At 38.7% G+C, this 15,492-nt stretch overlaps 1 protein-coding gene across 2 annotated transcripts; it reads left to right on the forward strand.

The window, feature by feature from the left end:
* Positions 1 to 499: 499 nt before the first annotated feature.
* On the forward strand, positions 500 to 2,792 carry LOC147606208 (uncharacterized). Of its 2 annotated transcripts, XM_086792482.1 has the most exons (3): positions 714 to 1,216; positions 2,020 to 2,101; positions 2,216 to 2,792. In XM_086792482.1, the coding sequence occupies exons 1-3, from the start codon at positions 932 to 934 to the stop codon at positions 2,716 to 2,718; spliced, it is 870 nt and encodes a 289-aa protein (XP_086648608.1). In that variant the 5' UTR covers positions 714 to 931; the 3' UTR covers positions 2,719 to 2,792. The 2 variants fall into 2 exon arrangements, with proteins under 2 accessions (XP_086648606.1, XP_086648608.1); XM_086792480.1 differs by having other exon boundaries at positions 500 to 1,216; positions 2,020 to 2,792.
* The last annotated feature ends 12,700 nt before the right edge of the window (positions 2,793 to 15,492 follow it).

The following is a 15,492-nucleotide window of genomic DNA, read 5'->3' on the forward strand; positions in this document are numbered from 1 at the left end:
CTTAGCATCATCACAATGGGCTTGGTGTGTTGATGAGAGGAGGGATCGTGTTATTCGTAGCTAGGCTGTCTTGTATCTATGATGCGATGCTGTCCTTTTCAACTAGTTGAGTAATGTACACTCTAGTTCCGAGATGGGGGCAAAATCAGTAATCTTTCCAGCATGGTGGCAAAATCAAGAGCTAGTTGAAGCTCGTGTCATTGGGTAGAAATAGTTTCAACATGGGGGCAAAATCATCTAATAGAAGGACAAATATTATGTCTCCCTTGATAAAAATTTGAATTTTTTTTGGAACAATAGTTATATATATTTATCCTTTTTTGTCAAGGGTTTGTAAGGCGCTTCAGCCTTTATACAGTCTTTAATTTAAGGAAATTTTTATACACATACCTTGTAAAAAAAGCGTACCTTGGTAGTCCGTAGTTCGACTCTGACCAGAACAGGTTAGCTAGTTCAGTTACATGGGATATAAATGCAAACCTGGTTGGAGTAACCGAAAGAGAGGCCAACGCCCACGTATCTGGTTACAAGCCCCTTCAACAAACAACACCACGACTCTGTGTGCAGCTTTAGCTTTTTGGCTATGGCGGACTGTAGGAGGAATATCCTTCTACACCTGTTGCCTACCTTAGCATTTTGTAGCGAGATCGCCTCTGCACGAAGACTCTCCCTGCTTGCAAGCCATCCCCTCCCCCATTGCGTTTTCTATCTTCGTTCTGAGTGTGCAGAGATTTTAGGGTTAGTGTCAAGGTCTGGGTTAGGCTAGTTCTCCGCCATTCTTCTGTATCGCGATCTTCCACGGCCGTTCTCAGTCTGCAGGCTCAGTTTTAGGTTCAGTTTCATTGAGGTTAGCGTTAGTGTTGGACAGGTTTAGGGTTAGGGTTAGGGTTTTCTTTCTTTTTGAGAGGGCCTTCCCGGCCACCTGTAGGCAATGAAGGACGCGGCTGACCTTGTAGAGGAGGAAGAGTACCATAGCCTACTGCAACATGACGAGGAGAAGGAGAGAAGACCGAAAGTTTCTAGCGAGAAGGAGAAGGAAAAGACCAAGATCAGAGAACGGCACCGCAGATCCATCACTACCAAGATCCTCACAGGCCTGCGCAAGTATGGAAACTACAATTTGCCTCCTCGCGCAGACATCAACGATGTGCTGAGGGCTCTCGCTACAGAGGCCGGCTGGGTAGTCGAGGCAGATGGCACAACGTACAGAAACCCTGTGAGTAACTGCATTTCTGTGAACAAGCGTTCTAGGACTGCTAGGGTTAGTGATCTGAGGTTATAGGATTTCCATGCAGCTGTTCGAATTCTGCAGCAAAAGCCCCACGACAGCTAGGGCTTTTTTATCTCTGGTATTGGAATTTCGGTTTATGGTTTCTCTGCTGTGGGATTTCATACTGCAGTGGAATCTTCCTGTAGGTGGCCGCAGATTGGCATGATTTGGAGCCATGGTTTCAGAATTTCTCATTCATGTGGATGCGTCTTTTTCGAAAAGATTTCTTTTATGTCTCAGTGAAAGCCCAAGTTTTCATCTTGCCTATTTTGATCTGCATTAGGGAACCTAGGGTTTTGCTAGGTGCTCTGATCTGCGTTAGGAAACCAAGGGTTTTGCGAGGAGGACTTTTTGTGAATTTGCTCCAGAAACTCCAGGTTTCTCACCAAGAAGTTTTGATCTGCATCGGAACAGCTAGGATCTCTAACGTAGGGCTTGTATACATAAAACTAGGTTGCTCATTATTTGTACTTGATCTGCATCAGAAAGCTACGGTAGGGTGCTCATGTTTAGTATTTGATTTGCATCAGAAAAGATAGGTTTTTTTTTTTTGAAGAGAGGTTTGATCTACATCAGATAGCGAGGATATTCTGCTCTTTCATCTGTAAGTTCTACGTCAAAGTGAAGACACGGTTCTTATCTGGTAAAGGGGAATCTGATCTGCACAGAAAGCTTAAGTTTGCATCTTCACTCGTCTCAGAGAACCGAATTTCTTATCAGTGAGTTATTTGACTGGCCACATTTTTCAGGTGCTGCAGCAAACTTCAGGGGGCCCAAATCGACCCATGTTACCACATTTTGGCTCTTTGAATAGATCCTCATTGACCCCAGGTTCTTTGACACCCGTGTCCCTCACACCTACATTGAGTGCCAACAGCTTAAATAGCTTGGGAGGCTTCAATTGTGCAGTGCCGCCTATCAATACTGACCCAATTGACCCAACAGGTGGTGATTGTTCCACTACGGCATCTCCTCGACATGTAAGCAACTCACCTATCAGTCTGCTGCACCTGAATGCAGTTCCTTTCATCTCAGCCGCTAGTGAAGGAGCACCAAGTATGCAATTTGCTAATCCCATTTCTCTTGGAGGTATCCCAAGTGGTTATGTGTTGGGCGATGAGGGTGACATTTTGGGCATTAGAGATGACACAGCAGCAGCTGCATACCTTCCGGCAGACATAATGGAACCAAGGGAGCTCTTATCAGGTCGGAGTCCTGTAGAGACTCCCACATCAAGTCTTACAGCTGTTCCAATTTCAAGTGCTAGTTTAAACCCTGTGCATGGTGGCCTTTATTCTGCACACTTGGGGCCTGTGCACTACAACACAAGAACTGCGTTGTCTTCTGTCATGATGTATACACAACAGCATCCTTTTCTACAGGAATCAAGGGCTTCCAATCAGAACACTCCCATTGGCTCTCCGCAGCCTCATGGTGGAAATTTCTAGATTGTCTGTTTCTGAAAATCACCAATAATCTGTATGTATGTGAAATTGGAGGAACATAGATATTTTGAAGTGCTTTTTCCTCTTTTATGTGCTTTTAACTCTACATCTTGACTAGAGGTATTGGAACTGTTTGCTTCATTCCATGGGCTAGATCTTCCCATCAGCTCTGAAAAAGTTACAAACATTCACCATGGGGATTTATGCATGTACATTTGAATACCAAGGTGGATGTAAACGTGTGCCTCTGGTCGAGTGTTGATAACATGAGTGGGGATGCTTTTACAACTCAAAGCTACTCAAGGTGGCAATACTGACAATTAAGCAGTGTTAGGGCTTGGCATTTGGTCCATCTTGTTTGCTATATTCTGTCCATACAGTCCCCTCTACACTTGATCTAAGAAAGTTCCTTCCATGTACCTCATAGCATATGTTTGGTTCCTCTGTCTGCAAATGCAGCTTTGACTATGGTGAATTCATGCATTTGGATTGGAGCTTTAGAGTTGTCCATAATGTCGGTCCTTGTTGAGAGAATGAGGTGTTGGAATTGTGCATGTCACAAAGATTCCTCACTGGTTTTTGGCCTTTGGTTTCTTATCAGAGCTTGTCATTGAAAAGATTACGTCTGGCAATAATAAGGCGTGTTGCAACGACTCTTGTGGGTGAAAGGAGAGAATTATTTTTGCATGTCCTTTGACTAGTCCTAGTTGTCCTCCACACCGCATGACGTTTTCCATATATCTGAAAAACAAGTCATGCATTTGGCTCGACTTTATTACCTGAGTCTCATTGACTTGTCATAGCCTGCATGGAAACTCAAAACTAAGGTCATGGGCCATTTTCCATATGCAAAAAAAACAGGTTGGGTCAACAAATGACCGAGGAATGAGAATCATGCCAGTTGGATTCCTGTGCCTAGGGACAAAGGACCATGAATTGAACAAAATGATGTCAAGGAAAAGCTTCATCTCTTTATGCATGAGTGAGTGCCCACGAAGGGTCAGGATATGGGTTGTTGATTGTGCAGCGCTGGCACCTCTAGCATGGCAAAACTTTCCTTTTAAATTTTGAATGAGAAGAAACAAGATTAGCCTATTGAGCAGCTATGTTCGGTACTTCACTTGTTGCTACATGATGGCCAATTTCATTTGTCATGGGTAGTCAAAGAGAGGAGATAAATTCAACACACGACTAATATTTTCATCTACTAGCCTTTGTGATATTTAAAGTGAAAATGGCTCACAAATTCTGCATGATGACTTTGGTTAAGGAATTCAGGGGCGTGCGAGCATAGGATCTGCCATTGCAAGGTTACAGTGGTGACCATGGAAAGATCTGAGAGCAGGCAGGGGATGATGTCCATTGGGTGGAGAAGAAGGGCTCTTGTTGACCTTAAATTCAGTGCCTGTAGATGCTCTACATGCACACTTGATAGTTCCAAGAGAAATACCTTAATATACTTCCAGTTCTACAAAGGAAAATTGCAGATTGAATACAACTTAATCAAGTGTTTTGACAGTCCTAATGCAGGGAACCAGCACACCTGCATAAATAAACAGCAATATTTTCAATGATGTGAGAGACTCCTGATTTGAGGATAGATTCACTGTCTTTCATAGTAGTAGCTCTCGAGGCTCATCAACCATGGATCAGGGAAAAGGTTTGCCATTCTATCAAAGGTATATCATAAATGAAGGCTTTACACGAGGATACAATTCATTATGAAAGGAGGCTGAGCTTCTCAAGCCAAATTTTGATTGATTTAAAATAGCTACTTTTAGTTTCTGCCTTGGTGTGAGCTCTTGAAGTAGCTAAGCTATGGTGGCTAGTCCAATTTTAGCTTCTTATTAATGTAGGCACACACTTGGATGCAATGAGTGGGAAAACTGGCTGATTGACATGCAAGATTGCTGGGAGGTAAAGCTTTGAGATCTTTGTCCGTGTGGCTGTATAAAGAGGCCACTAAAGGAGAGGCTTGTTAGAGTTGATACGAGTGTTGCATTGTATATTCTATTAATAAGTATATGGTTTTTCAATGTTTTGATTATTCTTAACACACTCCTTTAAGAGAAATGATAAATTATTATTATTTAAATGTTTTGCTTATTCTTAGCACACTCCTTTAAGAAAAATAAGTAATTTTAACTCCTTTAAAATATATAGTAGATATAATAATTCATAGCCTTAATCAATATAAGTTAGCACACTCCTTTAAGAAAAATAAGTAATTTTAACTCCTTTAAAATATATAGTAGATATAATAATTCATAGCCTTAATCAATATAACCTATCGGTGTAGTTTAATATTATCATTAACAAATGATAATGTGGTGATAAAAATTAAACAAGCATGAAAAACACTCCAAAATGATTTATAAGTGACTATTCCACAAGCAAATACATTATCACACCCTATGTGGCTTTGTAATAATTCACTATACTCAATGGCATGTTCTCCTATAATTAGAGTTTTAAGGGGATGTTTATGCCACCTTCATCCTATACCTTGTGTATGGTCCCCCCCCCCCCCCCCCTTTTTTTTTTCCACGCAGATGCACAAAAGAATTATCGGTGTAGTTTAACACGATTAACTTCATCAATGACTAATGTTGGTTAACATGTTGCTCCATAAAGATTCTTGAGAGCTTCTTCTATATTCAAGAATCGTAGTATTCACTTCCGGAGTAAGTTAAAGAAGATGTTGAAGACTATACAGAGCTCAATGCTATCTATGTGCAAGCTGAGAACAAGTAAGGAAAACACAAGTACATTGTTATTTGTTATAGCTCTAAAAAAATAGCCATGCTTGACCTTCAAGAATGAGATTGTTGAAAGTGCTATCCTCAACTTTCATCAATGAAAATACTTATCTAAACACAAAATGCCATATCCTATAATGACATTTTTAAGAGGAGACTTGTGCCACCTCTCCACCATACCTTCTCTATGGTGTTTTTTTCTACTCCCACATATATCACAAAATAAGTGTTACCTTAGTCAAAACGATTAACTTTATCAAGGATTGATGTTGTTTAATAGGTTGTTGTGCAAGGATTCAATGGGCAGCTTCTTCGACATTCAAAGATTGAAGCATCCACCTTGTTCTTTTCAAAAAAATCTTATAATTCTAATAGGTTTGCGCACTTCTAATAGCATCCTTGTTTTGATGATGAGCAATCAAAAACAAATTTTCATATTGTAGTTTTAATTCACATTGCCATGACAACAACATTACACCTATACATTTAACAATCAGTATGTGCACCAATGATGATATTTGATTTGGCTGATTGAATGAATATAATATGAATTAGGTTCCCAAGATCTCCCTATAAGACTTCACAAAAAGCACAGTAGAAAAGCATTCCTTGGTAATATTAAAACATTAAGTAAAATATCACAAAAATAATGTCGCATCCCAATCACTTCAAACGTACCCATGTGCGTATGCATCTTTTCTAGGTTAAAAAAACAAAAATATATGGGCTAATTTTCCCAATGGCTATTTCACGTGGGTCTCCAAAAATCATTGAATTATTTTACATGAAAAATTTCATTGTTTTCTTTCTAATTACCTAAGATTACTACTTCTGTGTGAGTTACATAGATAAATTTATTGAAATTACACTACATGTTAGCACATAAGATACAAAATTCAAAATGTTTGACAAGGTTGATATGATGTATCCTTCTATCAATAGGTCAATACATGCACTATTTCTCTTTAAGTTGACATATACCCTCTCTTCAATAGATTGATACACATACTCTTTCTTTCAACACACACATACTCATCCTTTAATAAGTTGAAGGGTTTCAAGTGGCCCGCTGATCCAAATCTCTACATTTATCCCGAGAAAGGGTTGTATACTCTTATCATTCTCTATGTGGACAACTTGATTATCACAGGAAGCCACGCAGCACACATTGCTTAGACAAAGGTTGCCCTCAGTCACAAATTTGAGATGACAAATCTTGGGTTACTTCACTTCTTTCTTGGATTGGAGATTTTTTAGCACTCAGATGGTATATTCATTTCTCAACAATGGTATTTTATAGAGTTGCTAGATTCTTTTGGGATGTCAAATTATAAGCCCATCACTTCCCCCATGGATCCCAACATCAAACTCTCCTCTTCTAGATTCGATCCAGTGGGCAGATACACTTCTGTACAAGAAACTGGTTGGTTCCTTGATTTGATTGCTCTCAACACATGGCCTCATTGTGCATTTGTGGGTGCATTTGTGGTGGGTGTTAAAATTACAGCAATGTGATGAGCTATGGTGGATCAAATGCTAGAATCAACATCATTAACAAAGTGATTAGATAATAATTAAGATGTAATTAGTGAGCAATTAACTAATTAGTGATTAGATAATAATTAAGATGTAAGCAATTAACTAATAGCTTAATGTAGGCATGGATAATAAAAAACCAGCAAATTCTCATTAGGCCAATGCCTCAATTTATAGAGTTTACATCCAAGCATCTAATCCCACTGATTTCTCCTTGATTCACTCCACCTCTTTTGCTTGATTCTCTCCACCTCTCCCAGAATATCTCCACACTTCCTAAATCTTCTCATGCTACCCTTTATTCTCTCCCAGTAGATTCTTCTCACCTTTTCACAGGTTCTCTCACATTTATAGATTCTCTTTTACAGCCTCTAGCCAAGGGCTTGTTCCCGCACACACCCTATTTACTTGTATATTTCAACACCTCCCCTCAAGTGAATACTCCTAGCACACCTGGACCCTATACCAAGTTTCTCTCTTACTTAATAGTCCGCGAGACTAGTGCCTAGCACACCTCCCCTCAAGTGAACTTAGCACACATGGACCCTGTACCAAGTTTCTCTCTTACTTGATAGTCCGCGACCAGTGCCTCAAGTCCCTAAACTCATAGTCCTTGACACACTCTCTCTCTATGTGTCCAAGGCTACTACAAGTGCCCGCGACCTTGACTAAAGTGCTCACACATACATCTACCACGTGGCCTACATCATCGGTGGCTCAGAGGTGGTTTTACTTTGTTGGGGCAGGTTACATTGGGTTGTGGGGTTTCTCTCTCTCTCTCTCTCTCTCTCTCTCTCTCAGAGATTTTCACATGGCTCCTCACTCTTTGGAGCCTCACATCTTCTCTTGTCTTCAGTCTTCTTGTCATGGGGCAGCTTCTCTTCACGTGGCAGCTTCTCTTCTCGTGTCCATGTCTTCCTTCAATGCTTCCTCTAGATCTTCTTCTCGGTGTGGATCCTCTTCTTGGAAAGAGATGTTCTTCTTCTTTCATGGCTGGGGCCATGAGCTTGTTCATCAGTTCTTCTTGTTCCATGTGAGCAACATGTTTAAATGTTTTGTTGACAGTTCTTTTGGGCTTTTGATGTTTATCTTGTGTCATTATGCAATGCAAACCCAAATCTATGCGGGAGGTCTTACCTTTTGCCTTATTCTGGACAAGGGCAGTCTCTGATCCCATTTTTACATTGATGTAATGTGTCCAATACATAATGCATATGGCATTCATTCTTATGCACATTCCAAATGCAACTCTGGCTGTGAATAATCTTGAATTTGACTATGATTTGCAAGCATTAACCAAGGGTTAAATGCAAAATGATGATTACCACAAATTTATCAGCATAATTTTACCAGAAATTACATTAAATCAAGGGTAACCAATTTGTACGGAATGGTTGGAGTATCAAACCATCTTCGAATTGCAATCTGAAGTTATAGGGATCTGTATCACATACCTAATGGTTAATTTGAACCCTCAATTACACCAAAATACAATGATTAGCACTGATTAATCATTGATTAGCAAATTAATCCTCTATTTTGTGTGTAGAAAACAGAGTATGCGGGGAGCCCAGATCTGAGGCCTTAGAGTTCAAATGAGCTCAAATCCTTTCAAGGCCATCAATAGCAATTAGTCTAGTAGAGGATTAAGCCAAGAAACACAAGATTTGACCAAACATTGAATGCTTAATCTCTGTTTTACCAAAGTCACCTCTGCAGATTTGATGAAGAGCTTGGATCTCACTGTAGACTTGATCAAATCAATTTCTGACTTCACCAGCTTGTAGAGCATGCTTGAAAACCCTCGGGGCTAAGAGGAATTAGACCCATTTGATTGGATGAAGTAGAGATCTTATTTTTCACTCAGAAAACAGGCGCCAGCGAATCTGCGAATTTTTGGAGTTCTAGGCAGCGATTTGCGCTTCTGATTAGATTGGCTGGAGCACCATTGAAGTGGCTATCTATGGCTAGAAGGGTTTGGGCTAATTTGATGTGTGCAAGGAGAGGGAGCTCCTCCACTGGCTGGGGGTACAGAGGGTTAATTGAAAAAAACTAAAAATTTGATTATTTCCTAATTATCTACTAATCCTAATTAACTAGATAATGGGCTCATAAACTTGATGGATTCTAGGCTTGGCTTTGATACCATGTTAAAATTACAGCAATGTGATGAGCTATGGTGGATCAAATGCTAGAATCAACATCATTAACAAAGTGATTAGATAATAATTAAGACGTAATTAGTGAGCAATTAACTAATAGCTTAATGTAGGCATGGATAATCAAAAACCAACAAATTCTCAATAGGTCAATGCCTCAATTTATAGAGTTTACATCCAAGCATCTAATCCCACTGATTTCTCCTTGATTCACTCCACCTCTTTTGCTTGATTCACTCCACCTCTTTTGCTTGATTCTCTCCACCTCTCCCAGAATATCTCCACACTTCCTAAATCTTTTCATGCTACCCTTTATTCTCTCCCAGTAGATTCTTCTCACCTTTTCACAGGTTCTCTCACATTTACAGATTCTTTTTTACAGCCTCTAGCCAAGGGCTTATTCCCGCACACACCCTATTCACTTGTATATTTCAACAGTGGGAACTCTCAATGCTTTCATGTAGGCACCATTGGACACTCATGGGTAGGCAGCACTCCACGTGTTGTGGTACTTGAAAGGCACCAAGATTTTGGCATTTTTTATGGAGAGGGGGCCACTTTACATGGCTATAGCAACTTCTACTGGGTTGAAGATGCGGATTCCCGATGATCTACTACAGGGTATTGCTTTACTCTTGGATCTAGAGCCATTTCATGGACGAGTAAAAAGCAGCCTATGGTGGCACTTTCATCAATTGAGGCGGAGTATCAAAGCGACTTGTTCGGTTGCTTGTTTATGAGATGATTTGGTTGCGGTGGCTACTTAAGGAGATTGGTTTTCGACAAGCAACCTACCCTTATCTCATGTGACAATAGAGTTGCTTGGCTATTCCTAAGAATCCGGTATTTCATGCATGGACCAAGCCTATAGAGATCCACTGCCACTTTATGCGGGAGCAGATCTTGGAGGGAGACATTATCCTTGAATATTTTCCTACCCAAGACAATGGTGTAGACTTATTCACCAAAGGATTTTCTCACTTAGCTCTATCGACGTTCATGGCCGCTCCTTGGGTCTTGGGCCACCACCAAGACGACCTCAGAGGAGGTGTTAGCATATATCATATCTTGTTGGTGGCTTTTCTAGTGTTTATGGGGGCCATTTTTAAGCTCATGCATTCCCCCTATTTTCCCCTATTTTATGGGCCTTTGATGTGGGTTGTCCACCCTTTTATGGACTTTTTTTACCTATTTTTCATGTCGTGTGAGGGATAAGGGAGCAATCAGCTAGCTCATATTGGAGTATATATATGTGTTGCCCTCTTCCTCATTTCCCATCATTCCTTGATCATTCTTGTTGATCACTTTGGTGAGCACCTTCAACCCTCTGCCTCCTACGGAGTCCACTCCTCACCTACAGGCTCGTTGTATCCACTCTTTTCTTGAGGATTAGTGCATAAGTGTTTTGCTATTTCTCTCATCTCAATGTTTTTATCATTCGTCTCCATCTTTCCATTGCCCTCTGACAAATATATCGGATACCACTGTCATGGATCTAATTTTCTAGGGAGATAGAATTTAAAGAAACTTGCACAAGAATTGATTTAATTCAAACAATTCATCAAACACCACATGCTCAATGTATTCAATAATTGAGAGAAAAACAAATAAAAATACTTAGCTCACAAAGCACGACTCCAAGAATGGGTGCAATCATTCCCCCTCATGTGTGTATGGCCTATTTCCCCCACACGAGTATTTACGAGATACTTTATTCCAATTTAGGCCATAGCTTCCAAAAATACAAAAAGGTGCTTTTCTTGCACGACACTCTCTTATCTTCAAATATAGAGTGTCCATAAATTGAGGCTTGGGTTTAAAGCATATCACGCTTTACAAAAATATTAAGGATCAAGTCTATGCTTGATAAACTAAGGCTTTTCCAAATAAATCAAAATGTGCACAAGCTAGCACATGTATATACAAAGCTTGTTTACAAAAATGGTGTGCCAAGTAATAAATTTGTGCAACTTCTCTTCCTCGGAATCCTCTTCACCTATAAAATAACCAACAATAAATTGATGAAACAAATATTCCATAAGCATACAAATCATAGCCACACACATGTTTGCCAAGCGTAAATAACCCAAGAATCACCCCTCCATACGAACCAACTAAAACAAACATTGGAGACCCCAAGCATACGTCAATATGCACCAAACGTATTAATATTTATAATGGCATCACCCATGATATTAACATAACTTGACTTGATGCAAAGATAATCCAAGTATCCTCGAGTTATCTAAGAGAGTAGAATAATATTTTTAAGAGGGCTAAAAATATATTCCCATAACATTCCCTCTTGCTTGAGTTTGCAATTGTTGATTTGTTGAAAAGAACAGAGGATCTCAGGGAAAGCACGAAAATATTTCTGACGCACCCATCTTGCATCTTCACAAGGATGATTTTGGAAAGTCACTAAATATTTGCTATATTGATTTCTAGTTTGAGTTGATGTAATCTCATGATCAATGATAGTGTCTGGGAGTAAAACTTCTTCCTCGCCTTCAACAATAAGAGGTGGTTCTTCATATACTGGATGAGTGGGAAGTGGTCCTTTAAAAGGTTTTAACAAGCTAACATGAAGTGAATTATGAATCTCCCAATGAGAAGGTAATTTAAGTTTATATGCAACATCATTAATTTAAGTTTATATGCAACATCATTAATTTTGTGAATCGCCTTAAAAGGTCCATAAAATCTTAGGGCAAGTTTAATAGTTGGGAATTTTCAAAGCTCTTAAGCCGATGCTTTTCAATTCTCAAAAGTACATAATCTCCAAGTTCAAAAGATATGGCTTTACGTTTACGGTTTGCTTTCTTAACATATTTTTCTTGAGCATGAGCAGTAGAATGTTTTACATCATTGAGAATGCTACTAAAATTGATAGTGAATTCATCAACAGCTTTGATTTTGTGGGAAAGTCTAGTTGCCTAGGCTAAGGTTTTCTATACACACTTTTGAAAGGTGCTCGACCAATAGACGAATGAGGAGTATTATTGTAAGCGAGAAGATGAATGTACTTATCCCATGAATCAGGTTGTTGTGGGAAACATAGGCTTTGAGTAGATCCAAGATAGTACTATTAGTAACCTTAGTTTGTCCATTCGCTTCCGGATGGAAAGCGAATGGAAAAATCTACTTTAGTGCCTAAGTTGGAGAATAGCGTGATTTAAAAGTTACTACAAAATCTTGAGTCTCTATCAGAAATAATGACTTTTGGCAGTCCGCGATGTACAAAGATTTGTTTGATAAACGTATTCGCGGCTTGCTAATAAGAAGTCAAAGATTTCTTACAAGGTAAGAAATATGCTTGCTTACTTAAACGATCAACTATAGTCCAAATCATATCATTATGACTCGATGTAGTAGGCAAACCTGTGATGAAGACCATGGATATTTGTTCCCAATATCATTAGGAATTGATAGAGGAGTAAGAAGTCCTTGGGTTTTACCTTTGTAGCTTTTAATTTTCTGAAACAAAACATTCAGCCACAAATTTTGCTACATCTTGTTTAAGATGAGGCCAAAATGTCTAGAGACCAATTATAGAGTAGCTGAAACAACTCGGTGACTCATATATGGTGGTTGATGCATTTCCTCCAATATGAATTGTCTGAAAGGTAGTGTAATACACAATCTCTTTTGGAAGAAAAGATAACCATCATGGTATGAATAATACCAATAGGGTTCCAATTATTGTCTCTAAGTTTAGTCCAAACTTTAGTAAAATTTGGGTCTGTATCATAGGATTCTCTCATAGGACTCAATGGTTGACTTTGAATAATAGAAATGTTGTGAACACTAGGACGTCTACTTAAAGCATTTGCCAGAACATTTTCTTTGCGTGGTTGATATTGAATCGTGGATTTAAAACTTTGGATAAATGAAGCCCATTTGATATGTCGAACAGAGATCAATGGTTGGGTAAACAAATGACGAATACTTTGTTGGTCTATCTTGATTAAGAATTCTCTGTAGCTAATTCTTTGTCATATGTACTATAATTTCTTTTTGCTGGATTAAGCTTACGAAATTCATAAGCAATGGGATGTCCATCTTGTATAGAATAGCACCAAATCCTTGTCCACTTGCATCAGTAAAACTACAACGAAGAATGGTTGTTGAAAATCTGATAGTGTAAGAACTGGTGCATGGGTCAATGCTTTCTTAAGTTCAGCGAAGGAATGATCTTGTCTGCTAGTCCAATCAAAATGTCTAGCTTTATTAAGAAGTTCAGTCAAAGGATGTGCAATGTATGCAAAATTTCTAACGAACTTCGTGTAGTAGCTACATAATCCAAGAAAATATTGGAGTTCATGAATATCGCGTGGTCTAGGCCAATTAGCAATACTTTGAATCTTTTTGGATCTACTCAAATACCATTAGCAAAAATAATGTGTCCTAGATATTCAATTTCTTCTTGAAAGAATTTTCTCTTTTCAGAATGGACATAGAGCTGATTATCTTGAAGAAGTGAGAAAACTTTTTTTAAATGTTGTTTGTGCTCTTGACGATTCTTACTGAAAACTAATATATCATCACAAAAAACACTACAACAAAATTTTCATATTTCAAGAATATTCTATTCATCATTCTGTTGAAAGTAACCGGAGCATTAATACAGGTGGTAAATCATCTATGAAGCAATTAGAGAACTTAGAGATGAAAGGGTCATGAGACACAATTGATTTGGAGTCATCCTAGGCCGTAAGCTAGTTGACAAAAATAAAAAATGTCTTCTCCTTTTTTTAGTGCAGCTCTTTTTACATGAGTATGAGTTAAGAACGGGCCTAATTCACCTTTGGTCTGATATTAAAGATCAATTTCTTGATCTCCTTTTATTAATCCCATGGTATGGGTATCATAGTCAATCTGGGGATTATGCTCATGTCTCCATGGCATACCTAAGATGACATCCACACCTTGAAAAGGTGCCACTAGGAATGTTCTCTTTTCTTTTAGTGAACCCATTTGTAATTCTAAATCCTTAACCTCCTTTGTGCAGTTGTACTTAGTACCTTGAAATGCAGCTTTTACTTTGTAATGCATTTAAGTTAAGTGCTTTCAATGCTTTTTCAGAAATGAAATCATGCGAACTACCATCATCATGCAATATATAAATTGATTTCCTTTTATTTTCCCTTAAATTCTCAATAAAGCATGAATTGCAAACTTACCTTCATGTGAATAGTCGGGATTAGAGTTACCCTATTGCTTGAAACAATCTTTGTTGTCTTCTTCAATAACATTGAGTCGAGCCATCGATGTGGGATCCTTTTTTTATCAGGGCAGTCTTGCACAAGGTGTCCTTCCTTGTGACATTTGTAACATTTGAAGATTCAATTCTTTGGTTGACCATTTGAAGGTTTGCTGTTGTTTTCCTTCCGAGCATCTCCTTTAGTCATGCCTTTACCCTTTTGCAACCTTGATTTATCAAAAGTACTAGAAGGGAAAGAAGGTTTAGTAGACTTTGTAAAAGATTTATCCTGCATCTTGAAATCTCTAGATATAGTCGTTTTATGTTCTAAATTTAAGGCAAGGTCCATAGCAGTGCTAAGGTCATGTGGATGAAACGTGTTAACGTCAACATCAATGAATTTCCTACGTTGCTCTTTTTCCTTGACTTTTTCAATTACTTAAACTTGTAAAAGAATATCCCAAAATTTGTTAATATAAGCTTGGACATTCTCTTTCTCAATCTAGCGTAGAGTGTCCCATCATTGACATGCTTTAGCTTTCTACTGTGATGGTAAAAAAATGTTTCTTTAAGAGTTTTTGGAACTCTTTTCATGTTGAAGGTCTATATTCACCTTGTTTGATCATGTTCTACCATAAGGTAGCACTTTCGATCAAGTGATTACAAGCACATTTAATTTTGTCCTTTTCTGAGAACCTTTCGCCAAAGAAATAGTTATCTAGTTGGCTAATCCATGCAATGAAAACTCGAGCATCCTTCTTGCCACCATCATAATTTTGAAAAGTGAATGCATTTTGGCTGATTCGTGAGTCTTTTTGAGAATTTTAAGCATGCAAGGTATCTTTAATAGTGCGTCTAACATGATCACTTTCCTTCTCATATGAGTCGGAAGAATTGGAAGAATCACGTTTGCGTTTAGAACGCTTCAATTGCCGCTCTAATTTGCGTCGGAGTTCTCGTTCCTGCTGCTGGCTGCCTGCTGCTGCTGGCACTTTGTTCTTGAAGTGTTGAGATTTGTTCTTGCACCGTGGGTGTACGGGTAACATAGCCATTGCAATTTAATAACACAAATGAAGATGGAAGATTTAGTTCTTAAATTCGTCGTCCAGTAGTTGGCTAG

The sequence above is a fragment of the Cibotium barometz genome, chromosome 58, assembly GCF_041138505.1.
Source record: "Cibotium barometz isolate CiBa-2024 chromosome 58, ASM4113850v1, whole genome shotgun sequence".
Taxonomy (NCBI): domain Eukaryota; kingdom Viridiplantae; phylum Streptophyta; class Polypodiopsida; order Cyatheales; family Cibotiaceae; genus Cibotium; species Cibotium barometz.